This window comes from Ricinus communis, chromosome 1 (genome assembly GCF_019578655.1).
Source record: "Ricinus communis isolate WT05 ecotype wild-type chromosome 1, ASM1957865v1, whole genome shotgun sequence".
NCBI lineage: Eukaryota > Viridiplantae > Streptophyta > Magnoliopsida > Malpighiales > Euphorbiaceae > Ricinus > Ricinus communis.
Genome location: NC_063256.1, coordinates 33,831,520 through 33,850,523, shown reverse-complemented (window position 1 = coordinate 33,850,523; position 19,004 = coordinate 33,831,520). Strand labels below are relative to the sequence as shown.

Sequence of the window (19,004 nt, the reverse complement as noted above, 5' to 3'; positions counted from 1 at the left end):
TGTCTTACTAATATTTTCTTATGATCATCTGAGTTGGAGAAATACAAAATGAAAGTATTTTGAGCAAACCGATAGATATTGAAATAGTTGTTTAGCTTCCAAGCACTTCGAAGAGCTTCATGAACCACATAAGCACTGAGAAACTTAGTAGAGATAACTTTTCTTATGAGAATGGAATTCGCTTATCATCTCCATAATTGTTGATTGTATGGTCTAATGTTGGATCTGTTAAGATTTCTAGTTTGTTCTATGAGGTGTTAAATCCCTAGTTAATCAACTTGCATATATTCTACTTACATAGCAAAAGTAAGTACAAGGAATAAAGTGAAAAGGACAAAAAAGCAAGGGTAAAAGGAGAAAAACGAAGAGGGTAAAAAGTACAAAAGAAGAAATGATAAATATAAAAGAATCACACTAACATTGTAAGATATTAAATAGGAAATAAATAGGAGAGGCAAATACAAATGCTACATTTTACTTTGTAAAAAGAAGAACTTTAGTAAATCAGGATCAAAATGGTATAGACAAAAAGAATAGAAGTGAGTCTCAAAAACAATAAAGATAATCATCTATATGTCAAATTTTCTCTCTCATCATAATTTTCAAAGACTCTCTATTAAATTCTCTCCTTCATACAACTATATTACAAGAATAATAATTTTTAATTAAGCATTGCAATTCTATGAGATTTATTATAATAAGATTTGGGTAAAGTTTAGAAAAACTACCCTATAGTTTGACACTTACGATATTTTTTATATCAAAGAAGTAACGTGTTTTGTGTAGCATTTTTTATATATATTCGATATTTTTCTCACTTTTAAATTGTAAATATTAATAGAAATATAAATTTAATTTAACATCCAATTAGATATTTTGTGATTATAAGAAATTATTAAAATATATATTATTTAATTAAATTAAATTTAAGAAACAAGTTTTTTAAAATAAAATTTTAATATATTTTATGATGCATTATTAAGTATTGTTACTTATAAAATCATAATTTAGTGAAAAAGTACGTAATACTCGTGCAAAACTATGTAATAAATGATAAAAATATAAATATGTATCTTAAAAAGTTAAAGCAAATACTTAGTACTCCTCTGATGCAAAAAATATTTTCGTCTCTAAAATAGAAAAGCGTCAAATCACATTATAGTTTTTTAAATTTTACCCATTAGATTTTCTGTAGTTTTTTCTAATTGAATTAGATTTTTTATATTAACTACAAAAAAAATTATTGTAGAAAGACTAAAAAATGATTTCATTTAATTATAATTATCTTACAAGAATTTAATTGTACCAATTAAAAATCATTGCTCTAGAATAGAGTTTTTTAAATGTTTTGAGCTTGAACAAGTAAAACATATTTTAAAATATTATGTCGGAGAGAAGGGTTAGCTGGGTGGTTGCAACTTGCAAGCTTAGGAAAGCACTTACCATCAAAGTCATTGGGACATTGCCTTGCTGGCTTATATTATAATTGATGCATGCAAGAACTAAACTGGAATATGTCAGGCTAAATACATAAAATGGACCCCTGAAGTTTGCAGATTTATGCAATTGGACCTTTGAGTTTCATTATGGTTCAATTGGATGTTCCAACTTTGTGTTTTGGTGCATTACTAAAAACAACTGATTAGTTTGAGCAATGTAGGTGTTGTTGAATATAATAATAAAAAAGAAATTAAGAAATTTTAAAAACAAAATTGTTTTTGTTTAAAAGAAATTAAAATGGAAAGATGAAGATGGTAATGGCAGAAAATTTCAAATTAACATTCCTACAATGGAAGATCATCCAATTTCAATCGACCTTGCCGTTATGTTCAAATTGACAATGCTATAACTCCTCCAATTCGAATCCTCCTATTTCTTCGCGCTTGTATAGATTTTCTTTTTCCTCTCTCAAAGAGGAAGAATAAAGATGAGCCAAGAGAAGCACTCATCTATTAACAAAGATGAAAATGGTACACCATAGCATCATTAGGGCAACTTAAGAAAATTCCAACGATAACTATATGCAACAATATCAAGTGCAATGTTGTTGTCAAGAAACTTTACCTTGTCTAAATATCTAAAGATAGAAATTAATTGTTGAATTTTCATAAGGGATAAATCCGTACCCAACTCTAAGCTTTTAATATTTTTGGTAAATACCCTTAAGCATGTTCTATGTTTATTTAAGATTAAAATAATAGTCTATGCAAAAGATATATATTAGTGCCAGAATGCAGAAGTTCATGTAGCTGGCCATGTACAATGAATTTCTGACAAGAGTGCGTCCATCCAACTAATATCCTTTCCTCTACTGTGCCATGCTTGTTTTGTAACTTTGCAGATGACATCATATTTGCATGAATGTGAGAAACAGGATATTACCAGTTATCATGATTAGAAAAGAAAGAAGCAATCTTTTAAAGTTTCTCAATTATTATTACAAATTATATAAGAATATTACTCTGTTCTAAGGATATTTGCTTCCCTTCCATGTCTTGCACTATAGATGGGAATCAATAGGATGTATGCATACAGAAGAGAAACATAGAATCAGCAACCAGGAAGCAAAAGAACTGGCCCATGTATATCCTAATATGTTATAGAATCTAGGGAGAGTTCTATTCCTCCTGCAATACAGGGAGACTGTTTTTGTGCTTTAAGCCATGATCTACAAGGCACAATGGAGGAGCTTGTTTTCTAATTGGGACTTTGAGCCTGCGATCTCCTAGTGAAAATGAAACAACCTCATCATTGCACCAAGGCTCACTACACCATAAAGCCATAAAAGATACAGCTTAAGATGAATATATAAACCTTTGAGACAGAATGGCACATGTAAGAAATGCTGATATTAACTTCCCTTTAACATATAGATGTTAGGATAGAAAAAACTGAGTGGGTAAAGTCTATGAATTTCTGAATACCTCATATTTTTGGCATAGCAAGCACTTCCTTCCCAACTTGACAATAAACTACATCCTAGGCACTATGCGATGCTTTTTATCAAGGCATAATTGTATGCGCGACAAAGGGAAAAATTGCATTGCATGCAAAGCTCCAAAGTTGGAGGCATCATCCAGTCAATTCAATAGAATCACGAAGGACCATGAGCTCAACATTATGTCGGCATCCACGTCTTCCAGCTGTTGCAGTTAGTTAAAATCTGCAGAAGCAAGCATTATCTGTCACTAATAAATGAACATCTATCGCCTTCTAATCATCTTCGCTCTCCATTTCTCGATCTTCAAACAAGTCTTCAGCTGGGTCATATACGGTCATGTTCGGAAAAAGCTCTAAGAAATCATCTTTGACCTTCTCCCTCAAATCTGGGTATGGAAGAAGCCCTTTCAAGATCACTCGAAAAGGCAAAGATAATGGAATCTCTGGAGATTGTCTCATCTCCTCATAAATGTCCATTGCTTCTGATGGCAACTCACTGTCTAAGAAGGCCCTGATGATGTCCCCGAAGGTATGTTGATCAAACAACACTCCCTCTCTCTTCAAATCTTGCCAAACCAGCTTCACTTCATCAACCTTTTTGTTTCTTGCAAGCATCATAAGCATGTCCCTATAGAAGAACATGTCTGGCCGATACCATATTTCTTTGCGCACTACATCATATAACTAAACATAAAATGATGCTGAATGAATATTGGATGTACCAAAAAGGAGAGAGCAGGAAATTACTGAAAAACCACATGCCGGATTGTGTATTTGTCCCTTAAAGTAAAGGAGCCAAAACAATCACCACAGAAGTACCCCCAACATACATATGTACTGACAGAAAGAAACAAAAACTCATTCGTTCATCAATTGTAAATTGCAATGAAACACCATTTTGATCCTACCTGCTCAATAATCAGCACACACATTAGGCTAAGAAATACACAACTCATGAAGTGTTGTGAGTGTTCAAATAACATTGTGAATATAAATACAAGAAGTAGCTCATCAGGATCATACCAGGAGAGTAGAATGGTAAATTTTTTCATCATCCTTTCTGTAGCTGTACAGCTACAGAGTTAGCAGTCCAAAAATAAATGTCATTCCTAAGGTTAAGAATCTCACTTGAGCATTCAATTATCGATAGACAACAGAGAAGTAATACCAGATCCAAAGATGCTGGAGTTCAAACTACATGTCTCAACTAGCCAAGTTACAGGAGCCACCTATTAAAATAAGTACTAAATGGATTATGCTATGCTGTGTGGTCACCACTTGTTTTTTCTATTTCAGATCAAATACTAAATGCTCACCACAATTCAAACTAAGTAATTAGGAAGAGAGGGAAGGCCGTCCCTTAGCATTTTTCTAGAACCTCAACAACATAGCTCATTAAAGCTAATAATGTCTCAATCCAGATTAGTAGGAATTGGCGAAACATATATATTTCCTTAAATCTGCTCAACTGGAAAGAACAGCATACTCCAAAAATGTTTCCACAAAATGAAACTTCTGATTTTCCCCTTCAATCTATTAGTCATCCATCTTATAAACTGTTCATTGCCCTTCAACAGTTCATAACATGTTGAAAAAGCATCTCAGGTTCAAAATCACAGCCTCGGACATTTTTATATAATGTTTGATAAATTTTAAATATATTAGATATACTCTATTGTCATTTAAAATAGCATTGAGCTCTAAACTAGCAATCCGTAAGCACTAGGATTTTTAAAATTAGTTAACAATATCTAATAAAATCTCAATTAACAACCAAAAATTAAATGAGAAATCCAACACAATTCCTTGGTAGAGTATTTCTTAAAGTAATGAACAACATGAAACTTAAATTGCAGTCTCCTATTCATCAAAAGTTTTATCTTAGACTATTTCTCAATAATAGGCCTAATAATTTCTGTCAGCGAGTTAAAGTCTTTCTAGGTACTTCATATATTTCTCAGCTCTAGAAAGATATAGATCTAAATAGCAGCAGATTGGGCGCATTATTAAAAGAGATTTGATATCAAAATGAACAGATAAAATACAGAAACTAGAATCTAAAAAACACAAAAAACAATTCAATTGGGAATGACAAATTCCAAGGCAATGCATTTCACATAAGGATCCCTCCACTTCTATCTCAGTCCATAATCGTTAATACCAAGACAAAAGTTAATGAACAATACGAATCCAACATGATCAATTTCCCATTCTAATAATTCTTCAAAAGCTTTTCAGTTTGGTTGCCAAGAAAATTTGCCGAAACTTGTACTTAACCAGAATAACCCATAATGCCTCGTTAAAAACTTAAGAGAATTTTTTTTTTTTTTCTTTTTAAGAAATTAACAATTTCATGATACAGCAATCATATATTAAAATTCTGCGAAACTTTCAAACGATTACAGACTACCCAAATCTGCAGAAGCCTAAAGAATCTCAAATTTATTTCTTATCTCCCCTAAAACTTTCCCAGCAACCAAACAACATAAAATTTAACAACTAAAAACTAAACTAATTTTTTTTTATAAAAAAAAAAAACGAACCTTCATACAAAGAAAAACCTGGTCTTGCCTTTGAAACTCAGCAAGGACGGAGACAAGATCAGATTTGAGCAAGCGAGAAACATGCGACTTAATGAACCGATCAAGCCGAACCGGATTGGACTGTAGTCTTTTAAGCTCTTTGGCCACAATCAAACCCTCTTTACCCATCTCCTTCTTTCGCCTCCATATTGATAAACTGGGTTTAGACGACGAATTAGAAATAAAATATCGCCAAAAACTAAACAAATAATGTTGCTGTTGCTTTGTGTTTTGGTGCTTTGTTATGCAAGCGATTTTAGAGAAAAATCGATCACTAGTTGAAGAAAGTGAAGTGATTTTATTAGTTGTGTGTACAAGATTTGAAATGAAACGCCACATAGAAGATAACACAATCAAAGAAGCTTTTGCAAGAGTGTTTCTTGTTTGAAATTAGAGTGCTTTTTTGTTTGATTCAGGCTATGGTTTATTTTTGTTGGTGGCGACTGGCATATGGGTTTTGCTGTAAGCACTATTATGAGGTATTCGGGTGGTTTTCGATTGTGATTGAGGTAGGAAAAATTGGTTTTTTTTCAGTTTTAATTTTATTTTTTAACTTTTAAAAGTTATTTTTCAAAAAAATAGATAAATTGATATTTTTAAAAATTTAAATTGATAAAAGTACTTTATAAATAAATTAAACAATTTATACATATTAATTTTTAATATCTAAATCTTTTAACATGTGTATTTAATTTTTGACACATAAAATTTTTATTTTAATATGTATATTTATTTATTTTGATGTGTACTTATTTATTATATATATAATTCAAGTTAATATATGATTTTATAGTTTTTTAATTAATTTATTGATTAATAAGTTATATTTCTAATTAAATATCAATTTTAATTCTAAAAAATAAGAGTTAATTTTATTTTAATATTATATTAACTAATAAATAATTCTTTAATCATATAATAATATTAATTTTATTTAAAAAAATAATATTATTAATTAAATTTTAATATTATATTAACTAATAAATTAGTTTTTTAATTGGATAATAATTCTAATTGTATAAAATAATATCTTAATTATATTTTTAATAATTATTATTTTTTACTATATGATGAATTTTTAATTTAAAAATAGTAATATCAATTATATAATATCATTAATTCATATAATACTAGAATTAATTAATAATTATTTTTAGAATATTTTATATTATTATACTAATAAAATTTTAAAATTTTAAAAAAAATTAAAAAGAACATTTAAGAATAGTTATTTTATTATTATTTTTAAAATATTATTAATTAATATTATAAATTAATATTTTTATTAAATTATATCTATCAGTTTGATTTATAATCAAAATAATAATAACGGTCGTGCAACGCATGAGTAAACTACTAATAATAATTAAATTGAAATTTCAACTCCCAATAATAAATTTAAAGAGTAATTATTATTTATTCCTGTATTTATCCATATTATACTAGTTATCTCCTCATATTTAAAGATATATTTTTTCATCCTTATATTTTATAATTTTATATTAAAAATCTCTTTTGTTAAAATTTCAGTTAAACAATTGTTAACTAGGTTTAGTTTTATACTGTTTGTCCGTTGATTTTTAGTGTAATATAAAAATAATATTTTATAGTTTATTTATTATACTAAACCCTCATATCTAATTTTTATACGAAAATTAATTTTAGTATTTGTAACAAAAATAATTAATTAGTGTTATTTAATTACTCTAATTTTTATCATAGCTAAATTCTAGTAAAATTTAAATATTTTAAAAGTACCTATATTAATTAAAATATTAAAAATTTATATAATTTAATTTCAAATTGTTAAAATAAAATAGATAGTGTTGGTATTATTAATTTTGTTACAGTATAATTATAATTTTAATAAGAAGTTTGAGGATTAAATTATATTTTTTATCAATTTAGATCCTTAATTACATTGACTTTCAAAATGCAAGAAAATTTTAGTGCAATGAGTAAAATATAGGAAGCAATTTATATATTACATAAAAAAAATTAAAGGGTAAATAGTATAAAACCAAACCTAATTAACGATTCCCTAACAAAAATTCTAACGAAAATTTTTTTTAGTATAGCATTGCAAAATAAAAGAATGAAAATATATATTTTTCAAATGTCAGGGGATAACTAATATAATATGAAAAAATATAGGAAACAAATAGTAATTACTCCTAAATTTAAATATGTCTTATATCTCAACAAAAAAATTAAAAATACTTTATATTTTGGAGTGTTTAAAAATTATATCAAGCATAAGTTCTTTAAGATTGATTTACCTTCACTAACCTCGAATTTAAATACTTAAATTTGAGCTTAAATTCGATTTGAGAAGATTGCAAACTTAATGGTATTTTATTTATAACTAGTCATTTACCCGTATGTTCAACAATTGCTATTATTAAATGATTATAAAATTAAATTGATAGATATAATTTAATAAAATTTATAATATTTAACATTAATTTATAATATTTAAAAATTAGCAAAGTAGCTATTTTTAAATATCTTTCTTGATTTTCTTAAAATTTTAAAATTTTATTAATGTAATAGTATAAAAATAATTTTAAAAATATATATTAATTAATTTTAATATAATATAAATTAATACTATAATTGATATTACTATTTTTAAGACTAAAATTTATTATATAATTAAAAATTAATTTATTACTAAATATAATATTAAAAATATAATTTAAGATGTTATTTTTTAGATTTTAAATTATTATCTAATTAAAAAAATAGTTTATTAGTTCGTACAATATTAAAATATAATTAATATGTTATTTTTCAGGATATAATTAGTATCATCATTTGATTAGGAAACTATTTATTAGATAATATAATATTAAATTATAACTGATATACTATTTCTTATAATTATAATTAGTGTTTAATTAGGAATGTAACTTATTAATCAATAAATTAATAAAAAAAACTATAAAAGTACACATACATTTTAATTCTATGTGAAACAAGCATATGTATCAAAAAAATTTAAACTTCAGAATATATATATATATATATATATACACTATAGAGAACTTATTTAACGGTTGTTTGAAGTGAGAAATTTTAAATAAATTTTTTTATTAATTTTATAAATTTATCGTTTCATAAACAAAAAGAAAGTCTAAATGTATAAATTTAAAAAAATATATCTGTTAGAATTTCTCGGTTTTTTAGTAGAAAGTAAAAAATTTCAATTATTTTAATAAAATAATGAATTGTTATAATATATTTTTATTAAAATATTATTTATGATAAATTTAAATTATCCTAAAATTTATCCTTTGCTTTTATCATTATTTTTTTTATATTTAATCTAAATGATGAAATTTTTAAAATTTATAGACCCTAAATGTATACATTGTAGAATACTTCAAATCCTAAAGATCATTTTTCTCCTTGAATTTAATGAGAAAAAAATGTGATTTTAAAAAAAATTTAAAAAATGAGGATAAATTAAAAATTTTCAAATCCTAATTCTTAAATATATTCCTTATAATAGAAAAATAAAATAATTTAAAAATTAACTGTGATGTTCTTACATTTATATATTGAACAATACGATCTATAATTAAGAAAAAAACTAATTTAAAAGTTTATTAAAATGCTCTTACATCTGTGAATCACTTTGTTCAAGATTTAGAAGCATAAAACAACTGGGGTTTAAAATAAAGTATGAACAAATAAATAGAAGAAATTGAACTTTAACAGTAATTTTCTATTAATTAAGAAAAATATTTACAGAGAATTTATCTTTAAGTAGTATTTATTAAGTGTTGTTGTTATTAATTTAAATATTGATTGCTCTTTCTATTAGGTTTGCCTTTGTTTTTATAGAAATCTTTAAATTTCGTTTTTTTTAAAGATTTCTATAGAATCCCATTATCTTTTTTTACTCGAGGAGTTGGAGTACATAATGGAAATATTTTTTGCATAATTTTTTCAACCTCTTCTTTCACGCGCTAAATTTGTTAAATATTTACTTTAAATTATTAATTAATTAATTATTTATTTATTTATTTAAATTATTCAATTAATTAAATAAAATAAATTATTATAAACTTACACTTATGGGCCTCCATATATTTTTATTAGGCACCAAAAATTTATTTGTAGGCCACAATATTATATCATATGACAATAAAAAAAAAAAATTTGTCTTATCTCTCTCGGTGCTTTCCTCTCTTTATCATCGTGCATTTCATGCCTTTCTTCAAATTGGAGGATGGGCCATTTTGGAGGTCATAGTTGTTTAAGCAAACTCATTTTATTTAGGGAAAAATATAAAATTTGATAACATGGTTTATCTTTTTTATCTTTTTTTTATAATATATTAATATTTTAAAAATTAAACCATTAATAATTTATATCAAAATTCAGTGATATTAGTGAACTCAATAGTTGTAGCTTATTTATTCAATATCAATTACTTGTAATTTACTACAATTTCATTTGTTATCAATTTAACTTTCATTTAAGACTAGCCATGTCAATTTTATAAAGTTTATATAGAAAAATTAAAGAGAAAATATATCACAATTTGATTTTTCTTTAATTACAGTCAATTCTGATTGTGGATGATCTAATAAAATTAGAGACTCTACATATAACTATTTATCTGACAAGACTGATTTTGCAGCAATCGGACTTTATTTAAAATTCTATTGTCAAAACTATTAATGATATTAGTGAATTTAAATATAAATTGCTAGCAATATAACTATTAAAATATTAAAATGTTATTAAGAAAATCACGGAACCTCTTGTATTAAAATGTCAAATATTATACTTCTCTTTTATTTAATTAGTATTTTCAGCCACATATATATTTAGAATCTCTTCTATTAAAGTGTCAAATATTATACTTTTCTCTTTTACTTAATCAGTATTTTCAGCCACATATATATTTAGTATTCTTCTGATGAATTTTTCATCATTTTTCCCTTTTATTTAATTAGTATTTTCAGCCACATATACTGAACCCCATATAAGAATTAAAATTCAAATTCGAACGCGTCTCAATCTTTATGCAAAACAGAAGAAGAAGAAGAAGAAGAAGAAGAAGAAGAAGACTTATTCACATGGAAGACAGCTTCACTTTGACTAGCTATTTAAGCAATCACCTAAGCTGAAGAACATTGCTTATGGACCTCATGAAATGAAGATAGCTACATACAAATTAAGAAAATACTTTTCTCTTTCCTGAGGTTGACAAAATATTCATGCATCAATTTTAGCCTGTCCTGTCACTTTGAAGTTAGTATTCCAATACGACTCCAGGGTTCAGAAAATGGACAGCAGCCCAGATTTTCCAAAGGCTCTGAGATTGTACTAAGGATGATATGGGCCATGGCCCTGACCATAGATTCAGTGCTTCAAGGCTGAGGCCTCTATCAGAGCGGTACAGAATGCAATTTCATGATGGCATAGATGATGACATAGAGAATCCAGGTCCCACAAGATAATGAATCTTGACATATATGACAAGTATTGATCTTTGTAATAAACAGTCAATATATTCACAGTAAAATTGAATAGAGCCAGAATGATAACTCCATGACTCTTGTGGTTGGTTATTTAATTAAAGAGGAATGATGGTTATCTGAAGATGAAAAATCTGAAGAATTTTTTGGCATTAAAGCTAAAGCTACAATGTTTCTTTATCCCATACCTTTGTGGGTACTTCTTCTTCTTCTTCTTCTTCTACCTTTACTACTACCTAAAAGAGGTAACAAGCATCTTCCACCAGGTCCTCCTAAGCTTCCAATCATAGGAAACCTGCATCAACTTGCAGGATTGCCCCACCGCTCTTTATGGCAGCTCTCCAAGAAATATGGTCCAGTGATGCTTCTTCATTTTGGTGGTGTACCTGCAGTTGTAATTTCCTCTGCTGAAGCAGCAGAAGAGGTCCTGAAGAATCATGATCTTTCTTGTTGCAGTAGACCTTCCTTAGTTGGTGCTAGAAGACTTTCATACAATTATCTAGATCTGGCTTTTTCACCATACGGTGATTACTGGAGAGAGATTCGAAAAATATGCGTTCATGAGCTGTTTAGCATAAAAAGGGTGCAGTCGTTTCAGTTCATTAGGGACGAAGAAGTTGCTGCGCTAATTGATTCAATATCTCAATCATCATCTGCTGCAACCCCTGTTGATCTTACTGAGAAGTTCTTTTCTCTCACTGCAAATATAACATTCAGGCTGGCTTTTGGAACAAGCTTTGAAGCAACTGATCTTGAGAAGGATAGGTTTAAAAATTTACTTGACGATGTGGAAGCCTTGCTGGGAAGCTTTTCTGCAAATGAATACTTCCAACATGTAGGCTGGATTATTGACAGGTTTACTGGTTATTATGCAAAGACAGAAAACGTCTTCCATAAGCTCGATACTTTCTTCCAACAAATAATTGATGATCATCTTAAACCTGGGAAGATGGATAAAGAACTGGAAGACATTGTTGATGTGCTACTGAGATTAGAGAGGGAGCAGACTGAAGTTGGTTCAGTTCAGCTCACAAAAGATCATATCAAGGCAGTTCTCATGGTATGTTCTCCATCTTTCCCTTGGACTAGTTGTCTTACATCTCCCCCATTCACCTCACCTGACTCTGTTTATATAACTACGGATACAATTTTAGAGCTCTGTACTGACACTGGAATAAAATTGTGGTAAAAAACTTTTGGGTTAAGTAACAACTGAGCCATAAAAATGACGTCTTTTTCTTCATATCTAATCAGTTTGAACTGATATCTGATGCTGTTTGCATCTCAATTGTGATGTTCTTGCATCAGGACTTATTTGTGGCAGGAGTATATACTGGTGCAGTTACCCTGATATGGGCTATGGCTGAGCTTGCTAGGAATCCTGAAATAATGAAGAATGCACAAGAAGAAGTTAGAAATGTAGCGGGCAATAGAGAAAGAGTGGCAGAAAGTGATATTGATGATCTCCATTACCTCAAGATGGTAATAAAAGAAACTCTGAGATTGCATCCCCCTGCTCCATTGCTACTTCCAAGAGAAGTGATTTCCAATTTTAAGATAAACGGTTGTGACATTTATCCCAAATCACTGATCCATGTCAACGTTTGGGCAATTGGAAGAGATCCTAACTACTGGAAGGACCCTGAAGATTTCTTTCCTGAAAGGTTTATTGATAGCTTCATCGACTTCAAAGGGCAACATTTTGAGCTCTTGCCTTTTGGAGCTGGTAGAAGAGGTTGTCCTGCACTACATATGGGAACTGTATTAATAGAACTGGCACTTGCAAATTTGTTATACTGTTTTGATTGGAAACTACCAAATGGAGTTCAAGATATCAACATGGAAGAGCAAGCTCGTCCTAGTCTTACTATATCTAAAATGGAACCTCTCAAACTTGTACCTGTCAGATACCTTGCTCAGTAGCCATCTGAAGATAATGTAAGCTGATGAGCATTTCTTGATTATAAATACTCTCCAGTTCAATGGTTGTAATCGAAATAAGTCGCTTTCTGTTGCTGTAATTGCCCTATGGCAATTTATCAATTTTGCTTCAATTGCAAAATTAACTAGTTAAAACAGTTGAATACTATTGATTAATTTGCCCTTAATTACCAACAAAAGAGACACATCAGCTATCAATATCATCATCTGTTACTCACTTTTTACCCATATTTTTTCTCTCTTCAATGGTGCGCATGGTATACGATGTCCTGCATTCTTCTTCATGACATTCACAACACGGAGCACCATATATGCAGTTCTTCTTCATGACATTCACTGCAATACATTTCAACCAACTACCTGAGAGATAAATACTTTCTGGGAATTTACTTCTTGACGTAGGTCAGATATACAGAAAACTATTCTACAGTTAAAAATTTGCGGAAAATAGAGAAGTTGAAGACTGAATTCATCACAGGATTTCAGATCTGGTAGAAGCATTTGAGAATCACCCAAGAAAAGGTTTTTTCAGACTCACACCTAGGGAAGAATTAAATTACACAATCCTAAAGCAATAATTAACTGGAAAATGATTATTGATTGAGATTGAGATCTTATAGAGAAGACCTAGTACAAGCCTGGTTTTAATTGAACAAAAACTAATTCCAACGCCACTAGGACTAAGATTCCTGAACTGGAAAAATTATAAACTAATACTAACTAGGAAAACCCTAAACAAATACTAAATAGGATACAAATAAACTAACTTTTGAATAATGATATTAGAATTCATAAATACAATTCAATTTGAGCTTCCTAACTAACAATTTAGGACAAAATTTAATTTCAAAATTCTTGATCCGCATAATTCTCCATTGGTTGGATAAACCTTGATCTTGAGTTTTGAAATGCCCAAGGAGCAAAAACATTAATATATTGGACTTCGATTCGGCCTTCTTAAGTAGTGGTAGTAAACAAATACTTGAAACCTCCTTTTAGACTTATTTGTAAACGCATTAGGAATAATAAAGTCTACCTTTTGAACACTATCAATACTCCACACAAATTCAGCATCTTGAGCATCTCCAGAATCTTGAAAAAACAAAGTCCATCCTCTTTGTCCCTTCTATTTTCTTTGTTCCAAACTGAATCATACCCATATTTGCATCCAAAAAATACTTGCGGGAATTCTCTATGGCTTCATGCGTGACTTCTTGTTGCTCTTTAAACTTCTTCTTTACTTCAATTGGTTCTTCATATTCAATGTCTTGTGCCTGCGAATATTAGGGGAAGGTTTTGTTCAACTCATAAATGTTCAACTCCAACAAAATCTTAGCTGCAACTTGTAGAGGCTGACTTTTGTCTTACATCATAGATCAAACAAAATAAATCAAATCAAAAGGCTGATACACCAGGAATAAATGCAAATAGATTTGCAGGCAACAAGCTAACGCAGAAAGACTTACATGGATGAGGCAACAAAACTGAGTCCCATCATTTAGGAAACCAATCTGCAAGACAAAAAAAAAACATGGGAATCTGCAGAGAAGAAGGCCACTTAAATCCAATAGGCAAATGGTAACAAATATATAATAATAATATGCTCTATTTCCAGGAGAAGGCCCAAGGGATGCTTGGAGGTTAGTGTATAGGATAAAAGAAGTGGATAGATAGGTATAAGAAGCAGAAAAAAAGAGACCATTCCTGATTATGGAATACAGGCACATAAGCCATTGATTAGAGAGATAGAAACTTATAAAGAAGCCTTCATGACTACTTAACCCCTCTTCAAGTAGTAACTATTAAGAGGAAAAATCTCATACAAGGACCACTAAAGCTGCAGATAAATGTCAATGTATCACCTATTCCTTCAAAACTCAACAACTGTAATTAAAAAGTTTACTTTACTACCCGAACACCTGTTTCCTACTTGAGAAGAGAAGGAGACGGGGAAAAAGGAGTAAATTATCTTAATCACCATAAAAAGGACTAACAACAAACAAAAATATTGCTCTCCCGATTCTCCCTCAAATAATACAAAAAAGAAACTTTGTGTTCACGGACACACTCACGGTATCACTATGTAATTGTCTTCTAATCTGAGTATTGTATGTCTTGGGCCTAAATTAGCATGCACAATGTATGCTAAGGTAATGTCCACCTGCACATGGGCACCAAATTATTTTACCTTCAAGTGAGTGACAGAGGCACCCAGCTTCAGTAGTTGAAGAAGGTTAGACTTCTGATGTACTTCAAGCAGCATGTACTTCAAGTTCTGGGCTAGACTCTCGTATTTTCATCAACAACTTATTGCATGAGATGCTCGACTTTTCTGACACTTCTGATGCAAAATTAGGCAACAGGCCCACGATATCTTTACCCAACGAGCTATGACAGAGAGAAGTCATGATTGTATTTTTTATTTCTGAGTCAAGAACAACTCCCTTATCCGCCATCAGTTGAAGAAGGTTTATAGTCTCTTCTGCTTTACCCATTGAGCTAAAACCTTTAAGTAATGAATCATATACATGGATGCTTGGTATAAAGCCAGAGCCAATCATTCTATTAAAAGCTCCTTTAGCCTCATCCAACAGTCCAAGTATTGAGAACCTATTTATTAAAATGGAGTAGGTAAAAGCATCAGGATTCAAACCCATTTGAAGCATGTCCTTTAGCAATTCTTTGGCTGATTGAATATCCCCTGCTTTCAGAGTCCCATCAATCATTGTATTGAAAGAGATGACATCCAATTCACAATTTGAGTTCCTCAATTCTTGAAACAACTTCCTCGCTTGCTCCAAGCTGCTCTCCTTGCACAAGGAAGCCATCAACATATTATAGTCAGACAAAGCAGGGCTCAGCCCAAGGGCTCTCATTCTAGTAAAAAGTCCTTTTGCAACATTAAGCATGCCCATTCTACAAAATCCACGAATCATGGCACCATAGGTGATTGAATCTGGAACAAATCCTAATTCATTTACACGTTTCCATATTCTCATAGACTCATTAATCAATCCTGCCTTTAGATATTCTCCAATCAAAACATTGCAAGTTACCAAATTAACAGAGTACCCCCTATCAATCATCATATCATAAATCTCAGTTGCCTCATCAACCCGAGCTTCCTTGCAAAGCCCCTGAATTAGATAATTAAAAGTCCTGACATCTGGCTCAATATAATTTCCATCCCTCAACACAGTATGAAAGAGTTTCATCGCCTCATCAACTCTACTGTTATTGCAAAGTCCCATCAGTAAGGTATTGTAAGAAACCACATCAGGTTTCATTCCCTTGTCCAACATCATTTGCATAATTTTTAAAGCTTCATTAACCAGGCCTTCCTTGAATAGTCCATGCATTAAAACATTATATGTCACAGTATTAGGCTCTTCACCCTTTTCTACCATCAGTTTAAACAGGTTTATAGCCTTAGTAGTCTTTCCATCTTTGCAGAGTCCAGAAATCAAGCACGTATAGATATAAACATCAGGGCGAATCCCACTTTCCATCATAGCATTAAACGTAGCAGTGGCTTCTTTCCATTGCCCCAACTTACAGTAACCATTAATAAGTGTACCATAAACAACAACATTCACCTCCGATCCCTTTCTTTTCATCTTCTCCCACAACCCAATTGCCACGTCTACCCTACCAGCCTTACAAAGACCATTCATCAAAATAGAGTACGTAAAAGCATCCGGTTCACAATTCATCTCCTCCATCTCAATTAACAACTTCATAGCATCTTCAAACTGTTTCGCCTTGCAAAGTCCTTTTATAATTATACTAAAAGTAACAACATTTGGCATAACATGAGTCATTTTCAATTCATTAAGCAAATTCATAGCCTCATAAACCTCACCATTACTACACAGACCCTTTAACATCAAATTCATAACATACACACTGACCACAAAACCACGCTTTAAAATCAAACCCAACACCCCAAAAGCAAATTTGAGCATATGGGTATGCACAAAGCAATCGACTAAAAGACTTAAAGAAGAAAAATTAGATATAATACCAACATGGGTCATCTTACTATAAACAGAAAGCGTCAATTGGTAATTCTTAGACCTTACCAAACTATGCAGAAGAGAATTACAGATTGACTCTGAAGGATAGAGATATGAATCGATAGCTTGGTGAAACAAAGAAACTGCTCTAGTGGATTGAAAATTGGGTTCTTGACAAAGTAATCTCAATTGGGTTTCTACATCAGAAAGTGAAGAGATTGAAGGGAGAGAAGAGAAACATTTGACGTAAAATGGAACACAAATAATAGTATGTAAAATGGGACGTGAGCTTTTAATCAGTTCGAAATTCATATTTAAATAATCAAAGGAACCACAAAGAAAGAGAAGAAATTGAGACAGAAATAAGGTAAAGGGTTTAGGGTTTAGCAGTGCAGCTCGCCAAAGCCTTATTTCTTTCTCGGTCCGGTTTAACAATCAAGTGCTCCTTACTCGGTCTCGTCCGGTTAATTTTAGAAGCACTTGTATATAACAGCATTTTGATTTTCTATATAATTTAGTTCTAAATTACTAAAGTAAATTAAATATTATTAAAATTAAAATATTACTAAAGGAAAAAAGAATTATTTTGATTTTCTAAATGATTTTCATAAGATTTAAGAATTAAATTATAATTATTTATTAATTGCATTGATTTATATAAAAATAATAGTAGTTAAAATTATGAAAGTTGGAATTTTAGTATAATAAAATATAAGATACAAAGTAAAAATAATGAAATAAATAGTCGTTTAGATCTATTGTATTTAAATAGTTATTTAATAAAAAAGACTTTTAATATAAAGTTATAAAATAAAATAATAAAAATATATTTTAAGACTAAAAGGGGAATTTGAGATGGAATAAGCTTTCAATTTAATTGCATCTTTATTGGTGACACAAAATTATTTCCAATTTCTTAGACATTCTGATTATGCTTGGTTTGCTGTAATGATCTATGTAATGGAATGGCCATTACCTTACAGGTGTCATTCATTTGTTCGATAATTACCATTATGTAATGATAATTACGTAAATAATCATTTTTACTTTCAATCATATATTAGCCAATACATCAATTAATAAAGGATATCTCGGTACATTATTTTTTTCTTATTTTTCTTCCTTTTTCATTTTTATTTCTACAACTTTACTTCTTCTTCCTAAAGCATTTTCAAATTAAAACCCTGGCTCTCAAATTAAAAGTTCAAATCCTCTCTCATGTAAGGATTTCTTTCCCAATCTTTCTTCATCACTTTCTATCTCTCCTTCATTCCGATTCCTAGGCCAAATTCTCAAAAGTCTTTATTCTTATTCCTTTCATTACTATCACCACCATCTCTCTTTGTTGTGATAATGAATGACATCAACAACACGTTAGAGTCCACCAGGTCGCCACCTCAAGCGTACTTTTCGATTCTCACACTCCACTGTCCTTTTTAGAATTAATTATCGTTTGTTGTCTGCTTCAAAATTTTATTCGGAGTGAAATGTCTGCAGATAAGATGGAGAAGAGGTTAGATAGAAGAAGATCTCAAAGTCAAAGAATTAATTAATAGATGATATTATTTCAACAATTGAGACATCAAATGATTGGATCGCTTGGAAAGATAACTTATCAATAGACATGTATAATGAATAAAGAGAACAAAAGATAATGAAAAATCGTGTTATCCTATTGAGTGAAAATTGACTTAATATTTTAATTTTGACAATAAGAGAAATTAACATATTAAAATACTTTTGTATATTATTCTTTGGATGTTTTATTTTACTATTGTTATTATTTTTTTAAGATAATAATATTTTATATATGGAGTCATGGTGTTAATAGACTATAAATAAAAATTATTTATATTATTGTGTTATTTAAAATAATATTGTTAGGATTCGGGTCGGTTCGCCCAGGTTGACCTCAACCCAATTATATATGTTGACCCATATAAATTATAATTAATTTTATGAATATAATTAATAATTTATTAATTGTTTGTGTTGGTAATTACTAGGGAAGATACCAAAATAACATAATA

At 29.7% G+C, this 19,004-nt stretch overlaps 3 protein-coding genes across 6 annotated transcripts; 1 reads left to right on the top strand and 2 right to left on the bottom strand.

Annotated features, from left to right (window-relative positions):
- Window positions 1-2,391: 2,391 nt before the first annotated feature.
- Window positions 2,392-6,082, bottom strand: LOC8258228 (pentatricopeptide repeat-containing protein At1g62350). 2 transcript variants are annotated; one of them, XR_007216833.1, is made up of 3 exons: window positions 5,484-6,082; window positions 2,925-3,624; window positions 2,392-2,766 (listed from the first exon to the last, which is right to left on the bottom strand). XR_007216833.1 is itself a non-coding variant. In XM_025158590.2 (2 exons), exons 1-2 carry the CDS (start codon window positions 5,859-5,861, stop codon window positions 3,214-3,216), a joined length of 789 nt encoding a protein of 262 aa, XP_025014358.2. In that variant the 5' UTR covers window positions 5,862-6,082; the 3' UTR covers window positions 2,828-3,213. The 2 variants fall into 2 exon arrangements, 1 of the variants encoding a protein (XP_025014358.2); XM_025158590.2 differs by lacking the exon at window positions 2,392-2,766 and having other exon boundaries at window positions 2,828-3,624.
- Window positions 6,083-11,064: 4,982 nt separating this feature from the next.
- Window positions 11,065-17,426, bottom strand: LOC8258226 (pentatricopeptide repeat-containing protein At4g28010). Of its 3 annotated transcripts, none has more exons than XM_048374389.1 (7): window positions 15,147-17,426; window positions 14,425-14,469; window positions 13,995-14,321; window positions 13,177-13,294; window positions 12,918-13,065; window positions 12,491-12,758; window positions 11,065-12,398 (listed from the first exon to the last, which is right to left on the bottom strand). In XM_048374389.1, exon 1 carries the CDS (start codon window positions 17,284-17,286, stop codon window positions 15,211-15,213), a length of 2,076 nt encoding a protein of 691 aa, XP_048230346.1. In that variant the 5' UTR covers window positions 17,287-17,426; the 3' UTR covers window positions 11,065-12,398; window positions 12,491-12,758; window positions 12,918-13,065; window positions 13,177-13,294; window positions 13,995-14,321; window positions 14,425-14,469; window positions 15,147-15,210. The 3 variants fall into 3 exon arrangements, with proteins under 3 accessions (XP_048230346.1, XP_048230342.1, XP_048230348.1); XM_048374385.1 differs by having other exon boundaries at window positions 13,995-14,232; XM_048374391.1 differs by lacking the exon at window positions 13,995-14,321.
- Window positions 11,187-13,125, top strand: LOC8258227 (cytochrome P450 71B36). Its single transcript, XM_048374396.1, has 2 exons — window positions 11,187-12,077; window positions 12,326-13,125. The coding sequence occupies exons 1-2, from the start codon at window positions 11,187-11,189 to the stop codon at window positions 12,938-12,940; spliced, it is 1,506 nt and encodes a 501-aa protein (XP_048230353.1). The 3' UTR covers window positions 12,941-13,125.
- Window positions 17,427-19,004: the final 1,578 nt, after the last annotated feature.